Source organism: Anser cygnoides, chromosome 9 (assembly GCF_040182565.1).
Source record: "Anser cygnoides isolate HZ-2024a breed goose chromosome 9, Taihu_goose_T2T_genome, whole genome shotgun sequence".
Classification (NCBI taxonomy): Eukaryota; Metazoa; Chordata; class Aves; order Anseriformes; family Anatidae; genus Anser; species Anser cygnoides.
In genome coordinates this window covers 16602653-16624342 of record NC_089881.1, presented here as the reverse complement: position 1 = coordinate 16624342, position 21690 = coordinate 16602653, and the positions used below count along the sequence as shown (strand labels likewise).

Below are 21690 nucleotides of genomic sequence, written 5' to 3'. Positions count from 1 at the left end.
AAACACCGAAAGTGGCGGCTTTCCCTAGGGAGACCTGGTAAGGGGACTGGGTAGCTTGAAGTAGATCCAATATTTCATTATCGGCTTGTTCACTTAATCAGTTTTGCAATAACAAACAAGTCTCAAAACGAGAATATTGGCGAGAAGAGCTTGTTTTCAAGGAACAGGGTTATATTGCTTGTTAGCGTCCTTCTCTGCACCGCGAGAAGCGTGCGGCCCATACTTTAACCCACAAGGATGAAAACGAAAGCAGATTTTCCTTTTTTTTTTTTTTTTGTTTACTTTGGCAATCTGGTTTATTTTGGGCAGGGAGAGGGATTAACAGCTGAAACACTGGGGCTTGTTCTTGCAGTGTAAAGGTTAAACTTTCATTCCAGGCTGTTATCTCCAATGCTTTTGTTAAAATCCTGCAGAGGCACATTTTTTTTTGACAGTTGCACACCCAAATATACCTTGCAACATTCCTGTTGCACGCCTCGCAACATTCCTGTTGCTTCTGAGAGGGCGGCTCCTGTCTGAATACATCTTTTTGGCAGCTGGCAACACTGTCAAAAAGCTGGAATGGAGAAGGCCAGACATCCACCGTCCAAAATTTCCTTCCCCAAAACTGCTTTTGCACAGGCAAGGCACGGTACCCCTCTGTGCTGTCGCTGCTGATGTCCATCTCCCACATCCCTGAATCGAGCGACCAAAGTGCTTGTATGCACGTAGGCAGATCCCAACTGTTCCCTACGAGGAGCCGAACGCTTCCTCGTCCTTCCCAAGCTCTTGATGCTTTGCACGTTGCTCGGGAGCGCTGGTATCTGCGAGCACAGGAGCAGCGCAGGCAGTGCCTGCTGGATTTGGCGTATGCTCGCAGGTGCTGTGCTTCTGTCCGCTGCTACTCAGCGGTCTGTGATGGAGCAGGTGAGTAAGGCGAGCGGGACAGTGGCAGGGACGATGTCCTTCCTCGTTGGTGGCCCACACGCAGCCAGCAGCGTGGTGCGGGCACCGTCGGTCTGTGCTCTGGCTGTCTCCGGGGGCTGTATTGGTGGTGGCTGCCAGTCATATGTGCATCATTACTGTAGGGCCTCTGGTCCACAAACCGTGTGCTGGAGACCACAGGGCTAGACTACAGAGAGGTGGGAAGTCCTGAAGCTGTTTTCCGGACTACCAAAGGTTTCAGTCTGACCAGAGTCTCCGTGTGGGGAGCGCGTCCTGCTCTGAAGCTCCTCTTGCCATATATCTGCTGCTCGTTAGGCAACCCGCTGTGTTCCTCTGCAGGAAGGAGCACTGGAAGCTGCTGGGCAACCTGAAGACCACAGTGGAAGGGTTGGTGTCCACCAGCAACCCCAACGTCTGGTCTAAGTATGGCGGCTTGGAGCGGCTCTGCAGAGACATGCACAGCATCCTTTACCACGGGCTCATCCACGACAAGGTAGGTGTCTGCCCTGCCAGCCCCGCTGCCCTCCTGCTGCAGCTTTGGTGGCAGTCACAGCCTGCATCACGAGCACCGTGGTTGTCAGAGGGGCCTGTGCCTCTGTTCTTTCCATCTCATGCACTTCTGACACGTTTTTATTAAGCATCCGTGCCCTCTGTGAGGAGAGGCCTCTTCTTTCTCCCCGCTGCAGCCTGTAGCGAAGCGATAAAGCTGAATTTGCCACGAGTCAGCCTCCAGCCGTGTGTACTTGGACAACTCCCCAGTGAGGTCTGGCAAGAGGAGCCTTGTATCTTGACTGTTTCTGGTTAGCTGTGTTAGTGATAGGGGCTGGCAGCCGGAGCCGCAGCCGCGCTCGGCGTGAATGAGGCCTCCTTCCAGGCTCTCGCCGTTCCGTGCAGTTGCTCATCCAGCCCTCCCCATCTCCCTGACTGCCAGGAAGACTTTCTCTTTCCCACTCTGGACAGCAGTTGTGTGCAGAGGCCTGAGGATCTCCCCTTCAGCTTGCAGTTACCGCTGCAGTTATTTCACAAGGGAGAGTTACAGCAAGCCTGCAGGGCATGCCTCGGGCAGGCGTCCCACCGGCCAGCTCCGCAGCTGCAGAGGTGCAGAGAAGCCCAGGGAAGGCTTGTGCAGCTGGGCTCGGGTGGTGCCACTGATTCAGGCAGTGCTGCATCCGAGCTGATAAACCTCCAGGAGCTGGCAGATCATCCCAGCACAGGGCTGGGATTTCGCTCCCTGGATTTAGGAGCTGCAGACAGCACTTGCTCGAGGTGATGCTCTGTGCCATTAGTCCCCAGCGGTGTGGGCCTGTGACCTCCTTTGGGACTTGAGCAAAGAGAGAAGTTACCCTTTATATGTGAGGAATACAGTGCTCATTTCTGATATGTGTGCTATTAATAGACTTCAGGAAGTGAAATTTAAATGATTTCCACTCATCCGTGTATTGGTAACAGTTCATGCCACAGCTTGAGGAAACAGACACCTGCAAAGTAGGACAGCACAGTACCTTTCTTGATGCTACACACAAAGGCAGTTCTCACTTAGAAATGCTCCTTCATTTTTGTGTGTGTGTGACACCACTCCATCTATAATAGCTGCAAAGGAAGGCCCATGAAAATACAGCTTCCTAGCTGGAGTTTTCTCATATTTGCTCCAGAGAAACTTCCTTTTACTTATTTATTTTTGTATCAGCTTTTTTCTATGACTAGGAGTAAAAAAAATAAAATAAAAAAAATCCATATGTACACGTTAAGAGAACTAGGATAAGAGGTTTTTAAACTTTTGAGTGAATTTTGTTAATTTGTCCAGAAAACCCCAGTTGAATATAAAGGGCTAAAATTTCTGTGTTAGTGCTCTGGTTTTAAAAATAACAACAACAGAAAAATAACCCCCTCAAACAAATAAACCACAAAACAGAACCAATTCGTCTGACACTTGTGAAAGAGGAAGTAGAGATGGAGGAAAAAACCAGCATTTTTTTGAAGAGAGACATTCTGGGGCTGCATTTGCACCCGATAAAGTGATGAGGAAAACAGCAGCTCTTCTGCAGTTCCTTTTTAGCTGGAAGAATAAGAAAGAAAAAATAACTCAGTGTCTGAATAAAGTCAAGGCAAACAGCAAATTGCTGATAGAAACGCAATGCCAGAGCGTGCTGCTTCAAATTTCTTACCCGTGGTGCTCAGCCGTGCCGGTGTCCTTGTTGGTGGCTGGTGTTATAGGACCCCGATTGTTGCAGGTTTCGCTGGGATGTGTTTCTTGCTGCCCACTGCATCCCCTCGCTGAAGCCTGGCCCTTTTTGTGGGACTGAGCTGCCAGCACGCTCCTCCAGGTCCTGCTCTGGCAGAAGGTGACCAGTGACACAGGAGCTCGGCCAGCTCTGAGCTGGGCAGACCGCCATAGGCAGAGAGGGGTGCGTACGTGACACGGTGATGCACAGAGTGACCGGGAGGACGCGGGCAGAGGGCTGAGGCACTGGACATGCTTTGCTATAGGTGCAGCTAGCACCCGAGGTCACCCTTCTCCTGCCCCTGTGCTCCTGCCCGGCGGTGGTGGTGCTGGCTCTGCTCCCTGGTCTGCTGGTGAACTGCTGATGGCCTTTAGTGTCCTTCTTCCACTGAGGTGGGGGGAACCTTTCAATGCCACGTCTCTTCCCGGTCTTAGGATCTGTCCTGTCTTCATGGTGTGGTGGGCTGGGATCTTACCTGCTGGAGGAGAAGCAGCGGAGGGGACCTGCTGTCTTCCTACTTGTGGGCTGAACGCGGTGGGGAGGTCACTGTGGGAGCAGACTGTGCATTAGTCAGCTTATGTACATCAAGTCAGTGTTTTGTGGCTTGATCCCTTTCCCAATTTTATGTCTATAAGACTGTGCTAGACTTCTTATTCTTTTTCCCCTTCTGCAAAGCAACTTTGCTCTTCCTATCTTTTCTAGCTCCAGGCCCACCTTGTTAGCGCTGGGGGCTGATGATAGCGTGTGGTTAATGGGAAATGCTGTCACTTAACTGGGGCTGACACCGTGCTGTGTGTGCTCCTGCTTTGCATTTAAAGAGCGCTCAAGCAGAGCTGGAGGGCTTTGTGGTCAGAGCAGCTCTCCGTCCCCAAACCTCTAAGCAGGAGGCTGGTGGGAACAGGCTGTAGGATCCGTCCTGTCATGTTCTAGGTTGAATGCCCTCTCTTAGCTGTCCGACTCTCTTATTTTGTATTTGCTGGGAGGGAGTTCATCGCCCGTCCCCTGTCAGTGCCTGCTCAGGCCTGCGGCAGCTCTGCTGGAGGTGTCTGGTGTCCAGCTTCCCCAGTCCGAGCCTGCCGCACCGGCCGGCCTTGCGGTGGGACTTGTGTGGTGGGCCCTAACCAAGCCTCTCCCGGGCAGGTGTGCTGCAGGCAGAAGGATTACTGGCAGTTCGTGAAAGACATTCGCCGGCTGAGCCCCAACTCTGCTCATCACCTGGAGAAGGTGAGTTCTGGGGGTACTTTTGTGTACCCAGCGGGCGGGGAGAGAGCAGCCGGGCTGCGGGCCTCCCTGCTGGGTTCGCCTTGCCTTGGCCTGCTGCGGGTGAAAAAGGGACAAACCAGCCACGTGGTTGTGTGCAAGCCACATCCCAGGAACTCAGCGTGATTTAGGCTGAGACAATCGGGTCCTTATTCCTCACAGGCCAGTCTCCAGCCCCTCTGGGTTGGGTACCACTGGCGTCACCAAGGGAACCGGCACAGGCAGTGCTTCTGTGCATACAAGAGCGATTGATGCATTGGTACGAATCTCCAGAGGCTTTGGCTGTCTCATTTCTGGGTTGCGTCTCAGCCCTGACCGTTCATTTGGTTCTTCCCTGCCTGGCTTGTGCTGTCTGCTGACACACGGGGATGCTCTCAGCCCGTGGCTGCCCTGTGCCTTGATGGGTACCGTGCTGCCCTCCAGTGCGGGCACAGACGTGTGAGCGGGGTCTGCTCTGGGGCAGTGAGGATGGACACGTCAGTTAATGTGTCAGCAAGAACATGACCGTCACCGCAGGAAAGCAATTAGATTTGGGAGTGTGGGGTCCCTCCGGGTCAGGGGTGGGAGAACATGCCATTGAAATTCATATTGCTGGTGGCTGTCGGGAGGACTTTGGTCGCTCCTGCTGGCTGACCTTTGAAGTGTTGTTCCTCTCCGGTGCTTCTGTCTCCCTGTGCTCCCTCGGTTGGTAGCTGGGAAGCTGCTAGGATGTGACTGTGTTCCCGCAGACAGTGCCTGGCGCTGGAAAGCTGCTGCTCTCAGGGGCCAAAGCTGTGAGGAGGAACGATCCCTGCTCCTTTTCTTGCCTTAACTTGTGCCTGGCATTTGTTTCCAGTTCATCAGCCTGCACGAGAACGGCCAGCCCGGCCCAGACGGCCGCAGCGACCAAGCTATCGCCAAGCTGTGGCTGCAGCACAGCCTGCAGTTCCACTGCCTCTCGGCGCAGCTCAGACCTCTCCTGAGGAACAGACAGTACATAAGGAAATTCTACGCAGGTAAATAAAAATGGGCCTTTTTCATCTTCCCGTGAAAATATCACGCGTGAGTGAAGGGGACAGCAGAAAAGGTGGTTTGCAGCTGGGCAATCTGTGCTGTCAGGCAAAGTGGGTGACTTGCGTGCTGTGTCCATGCTGTAAGCACAGCCCGGATGCATGTGGGAAGAGCTGAGCTCAGGCTTTCTGCAGCAAGCTTGTCTGGAGCACGCTTGGTCCTGCCTGTGCCTGGGCCCTCCCTGCTGCCCAAGCGGGAGCTTGAGCCTGTGTGAACATGCTGGACATCCTCATCTTTCTCTTGCAGCAGCTTTTTTGCATGCGCTCAAAGGTTTCTGCTGGATGTAGTGAATTGGTCTGGTCTTAATTCTATGTCCAGGCTTGCACCAGAAGCCTTGGAGAAATGCGTTTTCATTAGAAAGAAATAAAATGGGCATAGAAAGTCAGTTTTGAATCTGTTTCAAAAATACTCTGGGTTGTTTTCTGCCCTGGAAGCTTTCTAATCATCAGAGGTCAGAGCTTCATCTCTTTGTTATGTGGAAACACAGCTGTGTTTCTACTACTTTGTAGGTGAAAATTGAAGCCCTTTGTGCAGCTTCACAGATGTTAAGAATTTTTTGTGAAAACTTGAGATTTTGTCGAAAAGTAAAAATCAGTAGCAAGGACAAAGATTACCTATATTGATCTGGGACAGGATCTTTCTTTAATTCTGCATTTTAGAGTAGTGAAGAGGGAAGTTTTTCAATGGCTCCTCTTTAATTAAAACAAAACCTCAACCCAAATATAATAATTTGAAATGTGAGCCTTTTGGCTTAGGTTTAGGCTGGGTCTGGCAGAATCTTGGTTCCTCCTCTGGTGGTAGAGAGCCTGGTCCAGCAAGAGGTTTTTCCTAGAACTGCTGGGTGTTTTCTCCAGTAGATTGGTGAGTTTTCTGACAGCCTCACTGGCCTCCAAGCATTATTCCTGTTTAATCCATTCGCAGTGGAGTGAGGAGCCTGGTTCTGACCCCCTTTGGTAAGAGAAGCTTTCCTTCCTGAGGCCCTTGCCCAGGAGCATGGGATCCTCCTTGTCTCTCTTGGGCTGGCTGTGGTTGTCCTACAGGGTGAAGTGCAGGCAGCAAACCCCTCCGTGAGGGCTCAGGCTTTGCCTCTCAGACCGCTGCAAGAGCATCCTGCTCCTCCTGCTGCCTTCGTGCTGGGGGTGGTAAGGAGAAAGCCCCCTGACAGCAGTTCTCTCCCCGCAGACACTGCCTTCCTGCTCAGTGACGCCCACGTCACGGCCATGCTGCAGTGCCTGGAGGCTGTCGAGCAGAACAACCCCAGGCTGCTGGCTCAGATTGACACGTCCATGGTGAGCTGAGGCCCCCAGCTTTTACATCTGGCCTTCCCTAAATGCTGTCCGGCTGTGGCTGCTCGTACAATGTCTCATTCAGAGAGCCATTGGACAAGGGCCTGGACTTGGAAATAGCAAAACGAGAGGGGATTGGGGCAGGGGGGAGATGTCTGTAGTGAGGCACCTTGGTTCTGGATGGCACTGAGAATCTGAGGCCCTGATAGCAGGAACCAGTTCCTTTAAAATGCCTCTAAAGTCCTGAAAGTCCCAGGCTTCAGAGTCAGCCATCCTCAGAGGAGATGCCACCGACCCCATGCAGCCCCGTGCCAGCTGCCCTCTCCCCAGAGGAGGGGAACAGCGGCTGCTTTCTTTGCACAGAGCTTCCCAGAGGAGGATAATTAATGACACTTCGTTAAATGGGGGCTGTGTTCTTTCAGCTGGCCGGCACGTCACTGCCATCCCTGTGCGCGTCAGGTCCCTCTGCCGGGACAAGAGATACACGTGACTGTGACGCTGAAGGACACCAGAGCCGCTTGCCTGGGGCGCTGGGCTGCCTGGATCATCTTGCTGAGAGCCTGGTAATTTTCAGACGGGGCGGGGGGCTTTTTGTTTAGCTGTGAATAAAGAGCTGCTTCCCTTTGCTGCAGGGTGTTTTATCCCACCCTGCAGACCCTGCTGCTCCAGGGCAGGTGCTTGTGCAGGCGCTGCACGTTCAGTCGCTGCTCCTTTGACACGTAGCCCCATAAGTGCTGGTTTATTAATGATGCCACCTCTTTCCAGCTCACCAGGAGGGGTGAAGGTCCGTCTCCGGTGACAAAGAGCCAGAGCCTGACTGCCCTCCCCGGGTCCCCGTACGCCCCGTCTGCGGGCTGCGCGCAGCAGCGCCACTGCGGGTCCTTCTCCAGCCTGCCCCATCCAGCCTCGTCTGGCCTCCCAGGTAACCAGGGGGGGCTGGAAGGCCACTCGAGCCCCTTGCTCACTCGGTGTCTGCCTGTAGAGCACACGCTTTGGGCTGGGTCATCTCAGATGACAAAATGCAGGTCCAAGCAGAGCTGCAGTGAAGCTGCAGCTGGGACAATGGTTTGCCTTCTTTGTGCTTTACGTTAGATTTGTTGTGTGAGGAGAAGTCTGCCTGGGTTGGCGTGGAGATCCCTTGCCTTTGCCCGGGGTGGGTGGGCATGCCTGTTTGAAGCCACGTGCTTAGTGCCGTAGGGTGGTCTGCTTGTGCCAGGGTGTGTGACGTCCCCTTCCTGCCCCCCGTTCAGACAGGAGACCAGCGAGCTCCTCCGTCTGCTCCAGCACCAGCCAGCCCCAGGAACACTGCCCGGCCACCCGGTCCTCCTCCTTCAGCGAGGGCAGGACCTCCCTGGAGCAGCCCAGCTCCCGCGTCCCCTCACCCAAAGACCCCTTCTCTCCGGCCAGCGAGATGAGTTCCAGCACCACCAGCCAGAGCGAGGACACTTGGACGGGGAGCCAGGACGATGCGCAGAGCGACGCGAACGATGGGCCAGAGTACCTGGCCATCGGGAACTTGGGGCGCCGGGGCCGGGCCTGCAGCAGCGCCAGCACCAGCAGCAACAAGAGCAGCAGCTCCAACCTCTTCTCCTCCAGCAACTCCCAGAAGCTGGACTCGGTCTCCTCCCTGGGGGAGCAGGGGGCGAGCGGAGGTGGGAGCTGGGGCCTGGGCCTGTTGCGCCGGTCGAGCTTCTCGGAGGGGCAGTCGTCAGCTCCGCAGGGCATCCTCAAGAAGAGCCACGTGCGCTCACACTCTGACACCAACGTGGCCTCGGGGAAATTGCACGGTAATGGGGCTACTTTTTGGGGCGCACAGGGTGGCTTTGGGGTGTGGGCACAGATGTGGGACCACAGCCGGGTGGGAGTCACCGGTACCGGGATGTTGGCTGCCTCTTTGACTCCACGTGTCAGATGAGTCAGGGGAGCAGTGGGCAAGCAGTTTGGAAATTTGTTTTTTTTGCCTTTTCCTGCTCCACAGTGGAGCAATGGGATGACATCTTGTGTCCCAGAATGCCCAGGGCCGGTCTGGTTTTGGTGTTGGCAGCTCCCTGGTGGCCTTCACTGGAGGGCTAGAAAACACCAGCCATGCTGTGCCGTTATCTGTCCTGCTTTTCCCCTCTGGCCTTGTCCACCTGGGCCACGGCAGGGCATTGGGCTGAGGCCTGGGCTTCTTGTCATCGTGCTGGTAACATGCTGGGCCTTCCTTGGATGGGTAAATACATGGTGGGAGGAGTGGGGTGTGAAGGGACAGCCAGTCTGAGAGTCTGTCCCGCTGGTGCTGCCTTCATGGGAGAAACACAGATCCTTGCTGAGTGGTAACCAGTCTGTCTCTGTTTTCTCTCCCTTACTGCTGCCCTCTTCCTCCTCTGTCTGTCCAGGAGGCCTCAGGGATATCACCATTATAATAGAAGATCCAGTGGCAGGTTTGGGAGCCAGAATAAGCCCTTCATTAGTGATCATTGCATTACATTCAGGATTTCCATCATCCCATTAATGTCCATTTAGAAAACAACAAAAAAATTCTTTGTTCCCTGACTGCCAGGTGGTGCTTTGAAGGGTGCCTCAGGTTTGTGCATGTGACCTGACTGAAGATCCCAGCTTGTTTTTTTGGCAGCAGTAGACCAGGCCGCGGCTGGCACCCAGCTCTCCTGCATGGTGTTTGGAAGGGCTGTCCCTGACCCGCTTCCCCTGCCCTCTCCTCCACCCCCTGCTGCTCTGGGAACCAGCGACTGAGGGCTGGTAGCTAGGAAGGTGTGGGTTTGAACACCCTATTTTTCATGGAAGGGGTCTGCAGTACAGGGGCGGTTTGATGCTGGCAGAGTTCAGCTGCATCCCAGCTAGCCCTGTTTGCACCGGGAGCTGGGCCTCCTGGGTGCTGCCCCACAATGGGCACGGAGAGGGGCTGGTCCCTCAAACAGAGTAGCGGCTCTAAAAAACGGGCTGTTTTGCATCCATTTATCAGTGGTGGCACTGGGTTTCCTAGCTCAGGGTGCTGATATGTCCGTGGCTGGAAGGGCTCCTTTCTGGAGCCCCTTCTGGAGGTTTTCTTACCTTCCCTCAGTCCTCCAGTCAGCCAGGTCGGCTGCTCTCTGGGGCTGTTGCTCTCCAGGGAGCACTGCTGGTTGTTTGTCCCCGATGAGGCCAGCTCCTGGCGGTCCCCACCGGCTCCGCCTGGCAGCGGGTGGCCCTGCAGTGCATGCGTGGGCAGGTCACCTTGAGCACTGCGGTCCTGACTTTGGGGTTGTCTGCGGGGAGCCCTGGCTTTTCCTAGCCAAGTGAGAGCATGTCCTTCAGATGCCTCCTTCCACCTTTGCCCAGGTTGCCTTTCAGGGCTGCAAACCCCACTGATTCCTTGGTTGCTCGGGGTCCCCTTGTCTCATGGCCCAGCCGTGTGGGGTCATTCTTCCTTGGAGATGCTCCAGGAGGAAGAAGGGGCTGGCAGAGGCACTTGCTGGAGGCTGTTGCATTCCCTGTATCTGCTAGGAGATAAAGAGGGGAAGGCTCAGGACTCGACTGATTCATTGCTCTCACAAGCTTATCTCCTTTCCCCTTCCTCCTCTCCTGCCTGAAATGCCCCTCTAGTTTTGTCCCCTCTTGGGCTTGGCCTCAGGCATGGCACAGAGCAGGCTAGCCAAGCAGAGGATTTCCCTCCTTGATTCCCATCCATTTGTGTCCACCCATGTGATGCTGAGCTCCTTCCACTTCACACTGAGATCCGGTCTGGGCTCCTCTGGGATACTGATGTGTGCCTGGTGTTGTCTTCCCCTGCAGAGTCCCATGGTGACACGGGCAGAGGCAGAGGGGCAGTGTCTGGTTCCACCCAGAGCAGCGAGCTGAGCACACCCAGCTCCCTCTACATGGAGTATGGTGAGTACAGCGAGCCTGAGTCAGGACGTTTGCTCCTGGTCATGCACCGTAGTGCACTTTTGGCATGGGTGTGTACCCTCTCTGCTGCCTACGGTATGCTGAGGTGTCTATTATTCATATTGTTTTGTTATTTGGGGTATCCCTCATCTTCCGTTTCATCCTGAATAACAAACGTTGGTTACCTGGAGGCTGCCAGGAGTGCTTTCCCGGCTGTTGTCTTAGCAGCTCTGCCCAGGACGTGTAGGGATAGTGACTGAATGCGTGTGCAGTGCTGGTGCCCTAGGGCTGCCTGAGATCAGGGTCTCCTTGTGCTCCAGGGCACCTGGCCCCTGCCCTGAAGACGTTTGCAGACATGTCGGTCATTGCTCCAAAATCATTGCTGCCTTCTGGCTGAGAGCCACAGAGAAGCACGAGAGCATCTGGTAGCAGCCAGAAGAGTCAAGAGGCTTCAGGGCTTTCAGTGAGCTCCTGCCCCTTCATGTTTAGGGTGGGATGTTCAGGAGGGCTGGGCGATTTTAGGATGCCTGCTGTCACATTTTGTCTTGTCATCTTAATGGCACTTTGTTGGTCGCTGTTATCCGTTAGGATGAAGCAGAGATCCGATTCGATCTGTAGGGTGGGACAGGCCAGCTGTTGGCCACGTGGGCTAGCCAGTGTGTTGGTGCAGAGCGTGGGCTGTTACCCAGTGCTTTGAGCAGTGGGTTTCCAGGTCCTTCCCTCATATGTTTGTCTCTTGCTCTTCTAGACTCTGGCCAGTACCTGAGCTCGGGGGAAGGGATGTTCAGAAGACCCTCGGAAGGGCAGTCCCTCATCAGCTACCTCTCTGAGCAGGACTTCGGCAGCTGCGCAGACCTGGAGAAGGTGAGGGAGGCAGCAGCAGCCTGTGTGCTCAGGAGAAAGGATTTTGGTGCAGGTTCAGTGATACTTCCCTCTATGGGGGAGAGAATCCCATAGTATTTCCAGCTGTAGAACTGTGCACAGAACTTCCATGGTGAGTTGCACATCGTTGTCTGGCCACCAGGATCTGCCCGTCCAGCATGTACGCAGTAGCTCTGCAACATGCTGGGGCTCCTCAGGGACATGTGCTGACTCCCCAGAGTGAATGTGTTGCACGTCTCTTTGTAGGATTCCCCTTGTGTTTTGCAAGTATTCTGGTGCCCAAGAAGGCTTTAATTTTTAGGTCATCACAGGACAGTAAGGTTTCATAGGGCCAGGAGGACATAAGTTCTTTCTGCCACCTTCCATGAATATTAAACTCTTTCCTGTCATAGGGAGGGAACCACATTTTACCAAGGCTTCCTAATTTCCCTGTGGTACAGCTATGAATGCTTTTGCTTTTGCCTCACAGGAGAATGCCCACTTCAGCATCTCAGAGTCACTGATCGCTGCCATCGAGCTGATGAAATGCAACATGATGAGCCGGCAGCTGGAGGAGGAGGAGGAAGACAGCGACAAGGAGATCCAGGAGCTTAAACAAAAGATTCGCATTAGGCGCCAGCAGATCCGTACCAAGCACCTGTTCCCTGCCTGCCAGGAGCTGGGCTCAGACAGTGGGTGATGTTTTTGTGGCTCATCAGTGGATGGGATGTGGGATTTCTGTCCGTTGCCTGTTCTTGCAGCATCCTGCCTTCCTGCCCGTTGATGGGAAACAATCATATTGCTAATAGGGTGCTGCAGAGATCTGTGAAACTCTGCTTCTGTTGAAGATCGTGATGGGGCTGGTACCATACATTTGTAACTCTTGTGCCCTGGTGACACTGAATTAAGGAGTGTGATTTCATTTCGAGCCCATAACCCATTTTCCATCCTTGACGTCTGTCCTTCCCTACCCTGTCCACATCTGGCTATTGAGATCTCCCTTAGCTGTCAGTGACCCATGCAGACCGCTTCCACTGATGGCCTGGCTGTGTTGCCTTTTCTTTGCCTCCCAGGCCTTGTGGCGACAGACAGCGAGTCCCAGTTCAGCTCCCGTGGCTCCATGCGCCTGTCTGATTCTGGCTCTGCAGAGGATGTGGAAGAGTACGAGATACAAGGTGAGAGGGAACGGCTGCGTTAGCTTCTCACGTAGAGCCAGGCTTCTCCTGGGTGTGATTGCGTTGAGGTCGGTCACACCGAGAAGAGCATGTCCCTCTGGCCTTCAGGATGGCTTTTCCCAAACAAACGGCTGAATGCTGAGCATGAGTTTCCCTCATGTGGTGGCATGACTTTCTTTCAAAATCCTCTGTAATCCTTTCGCATTCAGTGCCTCTAGCTGGTACGTGGTTTCCGTTTCACTTGCCAGAGCAGCTGTCAGAGCTAGAGAGATGGCAGAGCTGCTGCCCTGCTCTCCTCCTGCCCAGGCAGAAGGGGCCATACTTTTGCCCACTTGTCTTTTGGGTAGGAGCAGCCGACCGCTGGTCACATCCTGGCCATACCTGTGGTCTCTGGCCCTGGCAGCTGGGACAGCTGAGCTTATTGCATGCAGGAGACCGGCCTGGGCTCCTGGGCATCCCCTTTGTTCAAAACCTCGTTCATCCTCCGGGGTGGATGACTGATTTCTCAGCAGTACCTCCATCACGCTGACTTTAGAGGTGCGATGAGAGACGATGGAGCAACCCAGTCTCCAGCTATGAACTTCTCAATCTTCTCGTCTCTGCTGACAACAAAACCCTCGTTTCAGTCCCCGAGGGCTAGATTTTGGGCTCGGTTTTGAAGTCCACGGAGGGGTGTGTGAGTTCGGTTCTGGGCTTCTCTCCTGCAAGTGCTGCTCTTGTGTTATGCCCTTTCCCTTTGGCCTGGCCAAAGCACTGAAGTGAACTGTTTTGTCATCACCGTGTTATGCAGATGGTAACGATGGATCTAACCTGATTCAAATGTCCAAGAACGGCCTCTCAGTGTCAATGGCTTCCTTGTTCTCAGGTAGTACCCCGCAGTGCTCCCTTGCGGCACGCGTGCGTGTGTGTGCAAGGTGTGTGCGTGTGTGTGCCTCGCACGTGCACACTTCTCGGTGTGTCCCCTCGGGGTATTACAGGGGGCGCAGAGGCCTCAGTCTCTGTACAGGCTCCTGAGGTGTTCAGTTCATGCTGCATCAGCAGGTCAGCTTCAGACCAGGCACAAAATCACCGAAATTTACTTCCAGATCCCGTCTCAAGCCGCTAGTGAGGATGTTTCAGCTGTTCTCCCTTGCTGCTCTGTGTGTGTAAACCAGATCCTTGTGATCTGTGATCCGCCTGCTTTGGGAACCGTGACACAGTAGCATCCAAGTGTCAGCAAGGAAATCCGTGGAAGGGTGATGCTTTGTGGGGGAGCAGAGAGGAAGCAGGGGAGCTCTGCCAGGAGCACCATCCCGCAGGGTGTTTTGCCTTGCAGTGGTTTGTATACACAAGACGTGCCTCCTGTGGTGAACGCTTGTCTTGTCTGGCGTGTGGCTCAGGAGAAGGCAAAGGCACAGCTTTGTAGCTGCTGGGCTGGGTGAGAGCACAGCCCTCTACGCTGTGGAACCAGGTCTCCATCCCAGAAATCCTGTCCCTCTCCAACATTATGGCTTGGGATGGAGCTGCCCTGCAGCTCCCTGTCTGCTGAAGATGAGACGTGTGAGACAGGGAAGGAGCCAGGAAGGAAGAAACCTCGCTCTCAAAATGACCCTGCTGTCAGCTTGTGGCCATGAGGCAGAGCTAGGACAGGACCAAAGCACTCTGAAGCTGTTGGTGCCTTGGGGGAGAGTTATCCTGCTTGACCCTGCGGAGCTGGCATGCCGTAACTCCGATTCAATCTGTGGCCAACCCTTCCCTTCCTGCCCAGAGTTGACTGAGGGAAGAATCCTTCCACAAAGAAGGGAGAAGCAGTGAGAGCAGCCAGGGCACAGGCGTTTTATTCACATTGGAGGCCCTGGACGCTGGGATCACGTGCAGCCAGGTCTTGCTTTCCTGCTGCTGATCTCTGCTGTCGGGCATTTGGCACCAGCACGCTGCTCTTGCCAGAGGTGCTGATGCTCAGAGCTTCCTGGCAGCTCTGCTGTACCCAGAGTTTACAGCGCCTGTGGGTGCAGCGCAGGGTGGCTCCTCCTGGCCTGAAGCTGGCACCTGGGGGCTGCGGTGACTTCCCTGGGTTTGGGTGCTGGTCTCCAACATCCTGGCGACTGTCCCACGTGGTGAAAGCGTTGGCAGTAGAGGCGTTTTGGGCAAGTAACTGGAGATCTCTTCGGAGTGTCTGCAGTTAAGGCTGGGGAAGGAGTGGTGGCAGGATCCCAGCTCTAGCCCCTGAGGCAGCCTAGGGCCAAATCTGGCTCCCTCTGCCATCCCTGAGATGATGCCAGTGCCTGAACTGGGCTCTGCCCCAAATCTCCCGGTACTGCTTGGCCCATACTATGCTGTGTGTGCTCCACTGTTCGCTTGAGCTCGTCATAGCCTAGGACCATGCAAAGCCTTCCTGCACAGAGCTGAAGGCACCAGAGCATGGTAGATTTGTCTGTCCGGTGTTGCGCATGGTCAGGAGGCTACGTTTGCCTGAATTCCCTCTTTTCTGCTCTAGAAGTCTGCTCGCATGATGTAGATACGTGGGTTCCTTAGCATTAGGATGCTTTCATGTTGGTTTCTAGCAGTGGATGTCGAACACGGACTGTTATGGGGCTGTGCTGACCTCTGCTAGCTCAAGTCTGTAAATTTAGTGGAAGGACTGTGAAGGCTTACCCTGGGCTCTTCGCACATCTTTCCATTTCTGAAGCCAGGAGCACTCAAAGGCAGGGTCACTTGCTCCCGCAGAGCACTCTGCTCTAATCCTTCGGAAATCCTTGCTCCCCTTCCTGCCAGGGCAGCCCCGTTCTTTGTAGGGGAGCTGACGGCTCGGCGCGCTGGCTCTGCCACTGCAGGGCGAGCGTGGCCAGGAGCGGACAAGCTCTGCGTGGGTCTGTGTCACCGACCTGCTCGGGGTGCAAGAGCAGAGTGACCTTCTGCCCTCCAGATGAATTCTTTGTCAGGGTTTAACAGAGAAACCTGCTGGAGTGAAAGAAAGCAATGAGTGATGAAGGTAGCTCTCAGGTACCACTGTGGTACCCATTCTGGCACCGAGGAGGGACGTGGGGCAGCCCAGGGCTGTTGGGGAGCCGATGGAGGGCTGGAGGGAGCCGGACCCTGCAGCATCCCGAACCTTGTCTTGGACTTCGGCCTTCCAAGGAAGGGCGTGATGACTCTGTGGCCTCCACAGCTGCAGGGGCCAGCTCTCTGCATGGATGCTGACCTGGCTCTTGAGTGCAGGGCTCAGGCTGCCATCCCCTGTGGTGCAGCAGCTGACAAGCTATGTCGTGGCCACAGTCTTACCTTACAGGTTGTGGTTAAGTAGAGAGGAGGGTTCTGCATCCCACTGCTAACGCCCTGCAGCACCCGTACTGCTTAGAGAGCTACTAAACCTTCTAGCTAACCCCGCTGTCATGCCTTCCTAGCTCCAGCTGTGTGTGCACAACGTTTCAGGCCACGTAACCGCTAGGACTTGGTGTGCGACTTGCACCAGCAACCACTTGTCACCCCCAAATCCCCGGCCGACTGTGTTTTTGCATCATCCCACCGCATCCTTGCCTTGTAATGCCACCAGGTGACGGATTAGACTGCACCTCTCATTGCTGCTCCGTGTTACTGGTAGAAGTTGGTGCTGTAGTTTATGTGCTTTTAAACAGCTTGATGAGTTTTAAAGTGAAGCTTTCGTTTGGAGTGAGTGCATCCTCCAGCCCTGCCCGGTCTGCTTCACCGTGTTTGTTTGTGATTCAGATGCAGACATCAAGAGGAATCCAGACTGCAGCAGGAAGCCCTTTCTCTCCTCAGAGTCCATGTACGTATTCGAGTTGTGGTGAGACGTCTCGGTACTCAATTCCCCTTCCCGTCCAGCTCTGCTCTTCCAAGTGCATCAGCTGCCATTTTGCACTGGAGCAGACATGTCTTTCTCCCTTCCTTGCTGTATTTATTTAGCAGTGGGGCACAGCTGGGTCCTAGTCTTGAGTTTGAGAAGCAGCCCCTGGGACGATCAGGGTCGTTCATATGCTGTGTGGGCACGAGGTAATATGTGTATTGGTGTCTGGAGAGATCCCCGTACCTCCTGGTAGTAGGAGGCTGGGGAGAGGACCTGGCATGACCTGGAGCACCCAGACTGGCTCCTGGCTTGCAGCTACCTCTGAGCTTCCCCTGCCTTCCCCTCTCTCAGCCAGGACAGCCTGTTAGACTACGTGGTGCTGCCCGTTTCACATCAACCCTCTTTTTGCTGTGTTATTAGCCAGCTTTGCTTGGGGGCAGCTGCAAAGACAAAAATAAATCACGTATATCAACTTCAAGCCCGTGTAGAGGTGCAGAAATAAGGTACCAGGGTTTGAGGGAGCATTTTCAGCTTGAGCTGAGAATGGGATCAGAGGACGGGGGTATGTGAGGAGGGCACAGCTTTGAGACCCCTGGCACTAACCCCTTCCTTCGTTGACCAGATCCCACTCCTTCAGCAATTCGAACTCGGCAGAAGCCGTTGCCATGGGCTTGCTGAAGCAGTTTGAGGGCATGCAGCTGCCGGCTGCCTCCGAACTGGAATGGCTCGTCCCCGAGCACGACGCTCCGCAGAAGGTAAGGGTGTGCGTGTGTGTGTGTACAGGAAGGTGGCAGAATGGCCAGGGTGGCTCCGCCAAGGCACGTGGGGATGCCAGGACAGGAGCAAGGAAGCGCGCAAGCACAGTGATTGGAGAAGCATACAAGCAAAGCTCCCACTGCTCTGTGGAAATCCCCAGTCACTGATTATTTGATTGCTTTTCTGTGAACCCCTGGCCTTGTGCCCACTGCCTCGGGCCTTTGCTAGCCCTGACAATCCCTTTGCGAGGAGGGAAGGATGGGTTTTGTCCAGGCTGTGCCGCTTGCTGTGCAGTGCCTTGCCTAGCAGCCAGGAGGAGAGAGGAAGCAATGTGGGACCAGCAGCAGCTTACGGGTGGGAGCTGTGCGGGGCAGAGCTGGGGCAGCGGCACAGCCTGCACGGCTGCTCACCGGCTGCTCTCGCTGAGCACCTTGATAGCTTATTTGCTGTTGGTTTTCAGGGCCTGAGACGGTCTCTAAAAAAGTTCTTTAGGCGTCCCGGCTGGTATAAGAAAAGGCAGCTTTCCAAAAAGCTCCTGCTGGTACGTTGGGAGTGGACAGTGTGCCCGGAGGGAGCATGCGTGGGCCGTAGCGTGCACTAACTGCTCAACCCAGCAGTGCTCAGCTGGGTTAACACCTTCCACATCTTCCCCTCCGGCGTGGAGGGTGGTTTGGAGGCAGGACTGAGTGTAGACAGCACCTAATACCAGTTCCTCTCCTCTGCTGAGAGTGGCTTTGGAAGCAAAAGGGAGGTTTGCCAGAGTTGGTACAAACCTCCAGGGCAGCTCGGAGTGCTCCCAAGGCCCCGTGTGTCATCCCTTATGCCCCTGCCAGCGACAGCAAGCTTGTCTGGTGCCTCTCTCACACCACATACAATATGCTAAATGGTCCCTCTATTGAGGCACCAGTGTGGAAATGAGTTGTCAGCGTGCTGTGAGGTCTGCCAGGGTCTCCTGGAGGCACCAGGGAGAAGAGCTGAGAGCTGAAGAACTCCTGAAGGAGCAGGAGGCATCTCCAGCAGTGCTGTGGAAGTGGCTTCTTCTCTGCCACCTGCAGCATGTTCTCTTGGGGTGTTTTGCTGCCACGTCCTCCTGGGCAGCTGTGCCTCGGCCTTTTCCTACTAATGTCTGCAGAGAATAGCACTGGCATCTTGGTGGGTTTGCCTGTCTTGTGCTCAGCCCTCCTCCATGTGGTTTCCTTCCAGAGGCTGCTGTGTCTGGTCTCCCCAAAATGCAGGTTGCTCTTCAATGTGTGCTGTCCTGGGGATCTGAGGGACTTGGGCTCATTTCTGTTCTAGCTCAGCATCCTCTGCCCTGTGCCAGCTCTCTGCCAGGCTCTTCTGCTTGCCCATGACCTACCCATGCCCTGAAGGGCTGAAGGATCACACCCCGGTGAGCTGGGAGAAGTGCTCTGCTTGGGAAGCATGAGAAGACTTGTCCAGTTTCCTGGGCTGCTTAGAGATCAGGGAAGAGTGAAAATGTGTGAAAAAAAAAACAGAAAAAAAAAAAAAAAACAGAAAAAAAAAACAGAAAAGACCCCGCATGCAAATGGCAGTGGCAGAGCCACTGGAGCCTCGTACAGCAGAGTGCTCGGATTCCTGAGGAAATCCCTTCTCCAGCCCCTCCGGAGCAGCAGGGCTGGGCAATGGTGCCAGGCAGTTTTTCAGGGGGCTGCACTTGTGGGTTCCTGGCAAGCCAGACAAGTGTTTTGCCTTTTTGGTGCCAGGCAGGGATCTGACCCTCTTGCTTGCCTCTCCCAGCTCCTGCCCATCCCCGACTCTCTGCCCATCTCTCCCGACGATGGAGAGCACGCCGACATCTACAAGCTGAGGATTCGGGTGCGCGGAAACCTGGAGTGGGCCCCCCCACGACCGCAGATCATCTTCAACATTCACCCAGCCCCAACGTAAGGACCTGTGTGGCATTGGGCTCTCCGGTACCTGCCCTTTCCCCCTTTCCCAGCAATGCCAAGGTGGATTTTCTGCCCTTCCTGCTCTGGTGGCAGGGCTTCTCTGCTCTCAGCCTGGTAAATCCGCGTTGGTCATCTCCAGCAGCTGGTGCTGTGCGATGGAGCTGGTGCCTGTGGATGCTGCCTTTGGTGTGCACCAGGGCTTTTCCCCTCTCCTTAGCTGTTGTCCACACTTAGGTGGCAATAAATATGGATGTCCCTGCCACGGAGAGCTGGGACAGTGCCCCTCCTCTGGTGCCAGGTGCCATCAGGGCTGGATTCATGCATGTCATCTTTTGTCTCTGGGCAGGAGGAAGGTGGCTGTGGCCAAGCAGAATTACCGCTGCGCGGGCTGTGGCATCCGGACTGATCCTGGTGAGTGCTGGGACCCTGACCCATAGCTGGAAAGCAGGGAATAGCCTGTGAATGAGTGGGAAGGAGGATACAGTGATGGTGGGTCGTGGCAGAGCTCAGCATGAGGTCATTGGGAAAATGGCACACTCTTCCTCATTTCTCAGGTTCTACAGTGTCTGTGTCCACAAGTTCGGGTCACAGTTTTCATGCGTCTCCCTAAAGCTCCCAGCAGGTTCTGCTGTGGGTACAGCTGCTGAGCTCTTTGCTTAGCAGTCCTTCCTGAATGCCTAGGCAGGTGTGGCCGCATGGGACTGATGGGCACAGGGTGGTCCCAAAGGCTTCCGCAGTCCGTAGGGAGCGTGCAGACTCCAGTGTTGAGCAGTTGGGGGCTGCAGGAGGTGGCAGCAGGCAGAACGCCCTGCTTGTTGGGAACGTTGAGCAGCGCCGGGAGTCTGAAACGTGGCTGGGCAGAGCCTGCACATCATCTGACCTCCCTGTCTTCCTGGGCTGGGGCAGATTACATCAAGCGGATGCGGTACTGTGAGTACCTGGGGAAGTATTTCTGCCAGTGCTGCCACGAGAACGCCCAGACGGTCATCCCCAGCCGCATCCTGCGCAAGTGGGACTTCAGCAAGTACTACGTGAGCAACTTCTCCAAAGACCTGCTGAGCAAGATCTGGAGCGACCCACTCTTCAACGTGCAGGATATCAATCCTGCCCTGTACAGGAAAGTGAAGTCTCTCAACCAAGTGTGGGTAAGCCCCTTCCCGTGCCTCTCTGCGTGGGGTTTGGGTGGGATGGGTGGCTGCCAGTTGCAAAAACGTGCTGGAGCGGCTGGGGAAAAGCGGATACGTCAGGTTTTGAAGCTTAAAACCTCAGCGCTGCGGGTTTCCGTTCACATCTCGTTTCCTGTACAGTAACGTAGAGCGGGAAGGAATTTCTGCGTGGTGTTCAGCTAGGTCTTGGTGCTTTATTTCCTGGAGCACGTGCTGACTGGTTGTGCTTGCCTTATTCAGCGTGGTGTAAGCGTCTCAATACCTGGGAAACTGCAGCTGAGGAGCAGCAGGCATTTCACTGGTGCAGGAAACGGGGCAGACGTGTTTAGCTAAGGACTGTGATCTGTTTACTGATTCTTGTGTCCCGCCTTCCTCTCCAGATGCTGCGAATCCAGCTTTTCCACATGAAGAACATGTTTAAGACCTGCCGGCTAGCTAAAGAGTGAGTCCTGCGGTGTGAGGCTAAGCTGTTCGCTGTCTTGTGTCTGTCCCATGGCAATTTGCAAAGGGCGTCTGTGCAGACTGGGGATAAACAGAGGCTTGCAAAGTCTGTCCTGATATCTGTGTGAGCTCTGAGCTTGTTCCTGTCTCTTACCTCTAGCACTGTTGAAGTCTTGAGGAGCTCAGTGGGGGCTTTGGGAGCTGGTGAAGTCCCGTGGATTGGGGTGTGCACCAGGTCACACTGCATCAACTGCAGTGACCGGAAGGGATTTGATTCGGGGTCTTGTTGGCATCCCTAGCTTCCTAAAAGCCTCCTACTGTAGGCATGGAAGGTGTCTGGTGAGGGCTCTTTCCAGGATCCCACCACAAATGGCAGGGTGACTTGAAGCACTGAGCGGAGGGAGAGAGAAAGCAGAAGCAGTGCAGAGAGAGGACTTTGTGCAGTCCCTCGCCTCTGAGCTCCAGTTTTTCTGTCCTTGCAGCCTACTAGACTCCTTTGATGCAGTGCCCGGCCACTTGACAGAGGATTTGCACCTCTACTCCCTGAGCGACCTCGGCGCCACAAAGAGGGGGGACCTGGTGCCTCGCCTGACGGAACTGCTGAAGGCAGGCAGCCTGCACGTCGAGAAGTGCATGGTAAGGCTTCACTCACCTCCTGTGCAGCTCTGCACCCTCTGGAGCAGGCTTTGCTGCATAAATAGCCAGTGGGGAGGCCTTTGACATGCAGAGCAACCACAGAGTTAACTGGTTAAATGCTAGCTGCTCCTGCCTGTTACACAGAGCTGCTACCCAGCAGGCGTGGGATATTTCTTAGCCCATTTTGGCTTTCTCTTCCGTAACACGAGGTGTTGATTCTGCCTTGCTGTGCTCTGTGCTGCGGATGGACTTTTGCACATGGCTAGAGCAGGACACTGTGTCCTACTGTCCTTCTCCTGTCCAGCTTGCCAGGGAGATGAGGAGCATTTAGCCACTTTTTCCTCACCTTTTCTTC

The 21690-nt window shown here is 54.8% G+C and overlaps 1 protein-coding gene across 4 annotated transcripts in view; it reads left to right on the top strand.

The window, feature by feature from the left end:
* RUBCN (rubicon autophagy regulator) overlaps positions 1–21690 on the top strand; it is a 29717-nt gene that overhangs the window by 5414 nt on the left and 2613 nt on the right. The window contains exons 2-21 of one of the 4 annotated variants that reach the window (XM_048076812.2): positions 1264–1417; positions 4287–4370; positions 5242–5401; positions 6639–6745; positions 7165–7305; positions 7508–7664; positions 7993–8529; positions 9121–9165; positions 10514–10609; positions 11355–11470; positions 11958–12159; positions 12541–12642; positions 13433–13507; positions 16348–16408; positions 17049–17181; positions 18941–19086; positions 19439–19503; positions 19999–20237; positions 20639–20700; positions 21182–21335. In XM_048076812.2, the coding sequence (XP_047932769.2) occupies positions 1264–1417; positions 4287–4370; positions 5242–5401; positions 6639–6745; positions 7165–7305; positions 7508–7664; positions 7993–8529; positions 9121–9165; positions 10514–10609; positions 11355–11470; positions 11958–12159; positions 12541–12642; positions 13433–13507; positions 16348–16408; positions 17049–17181; positions 18941–19086; positions 19439–19503; positions 19999–20237; positions 20639–20700; positions 21182–21335 (2836 nt within the window). The remainder of the gene's footprint in view (positions 1–1263; positions 1418–4286; positions 4371–5241; positions 5402–6638; positions 6746–7164; positions 7306–7507; positions 7665–7992; positions 8530–9120; positions 9166–10513; positions 10610–11354; positions 11471–11957; positions 12160–12540; positions 12643–13432; positions 13508–16347; positions 16409–17048; positions 17182–18940; positions 19087–19438; positions 19504–19998; positions 20238–20638; positions 20701–21181; positions 21336–21690) is intronic. The other 3 variants (XM_048076814.2, XM_048076815.2, XM_048076816.2) reach the window with 3 other exon arrangements.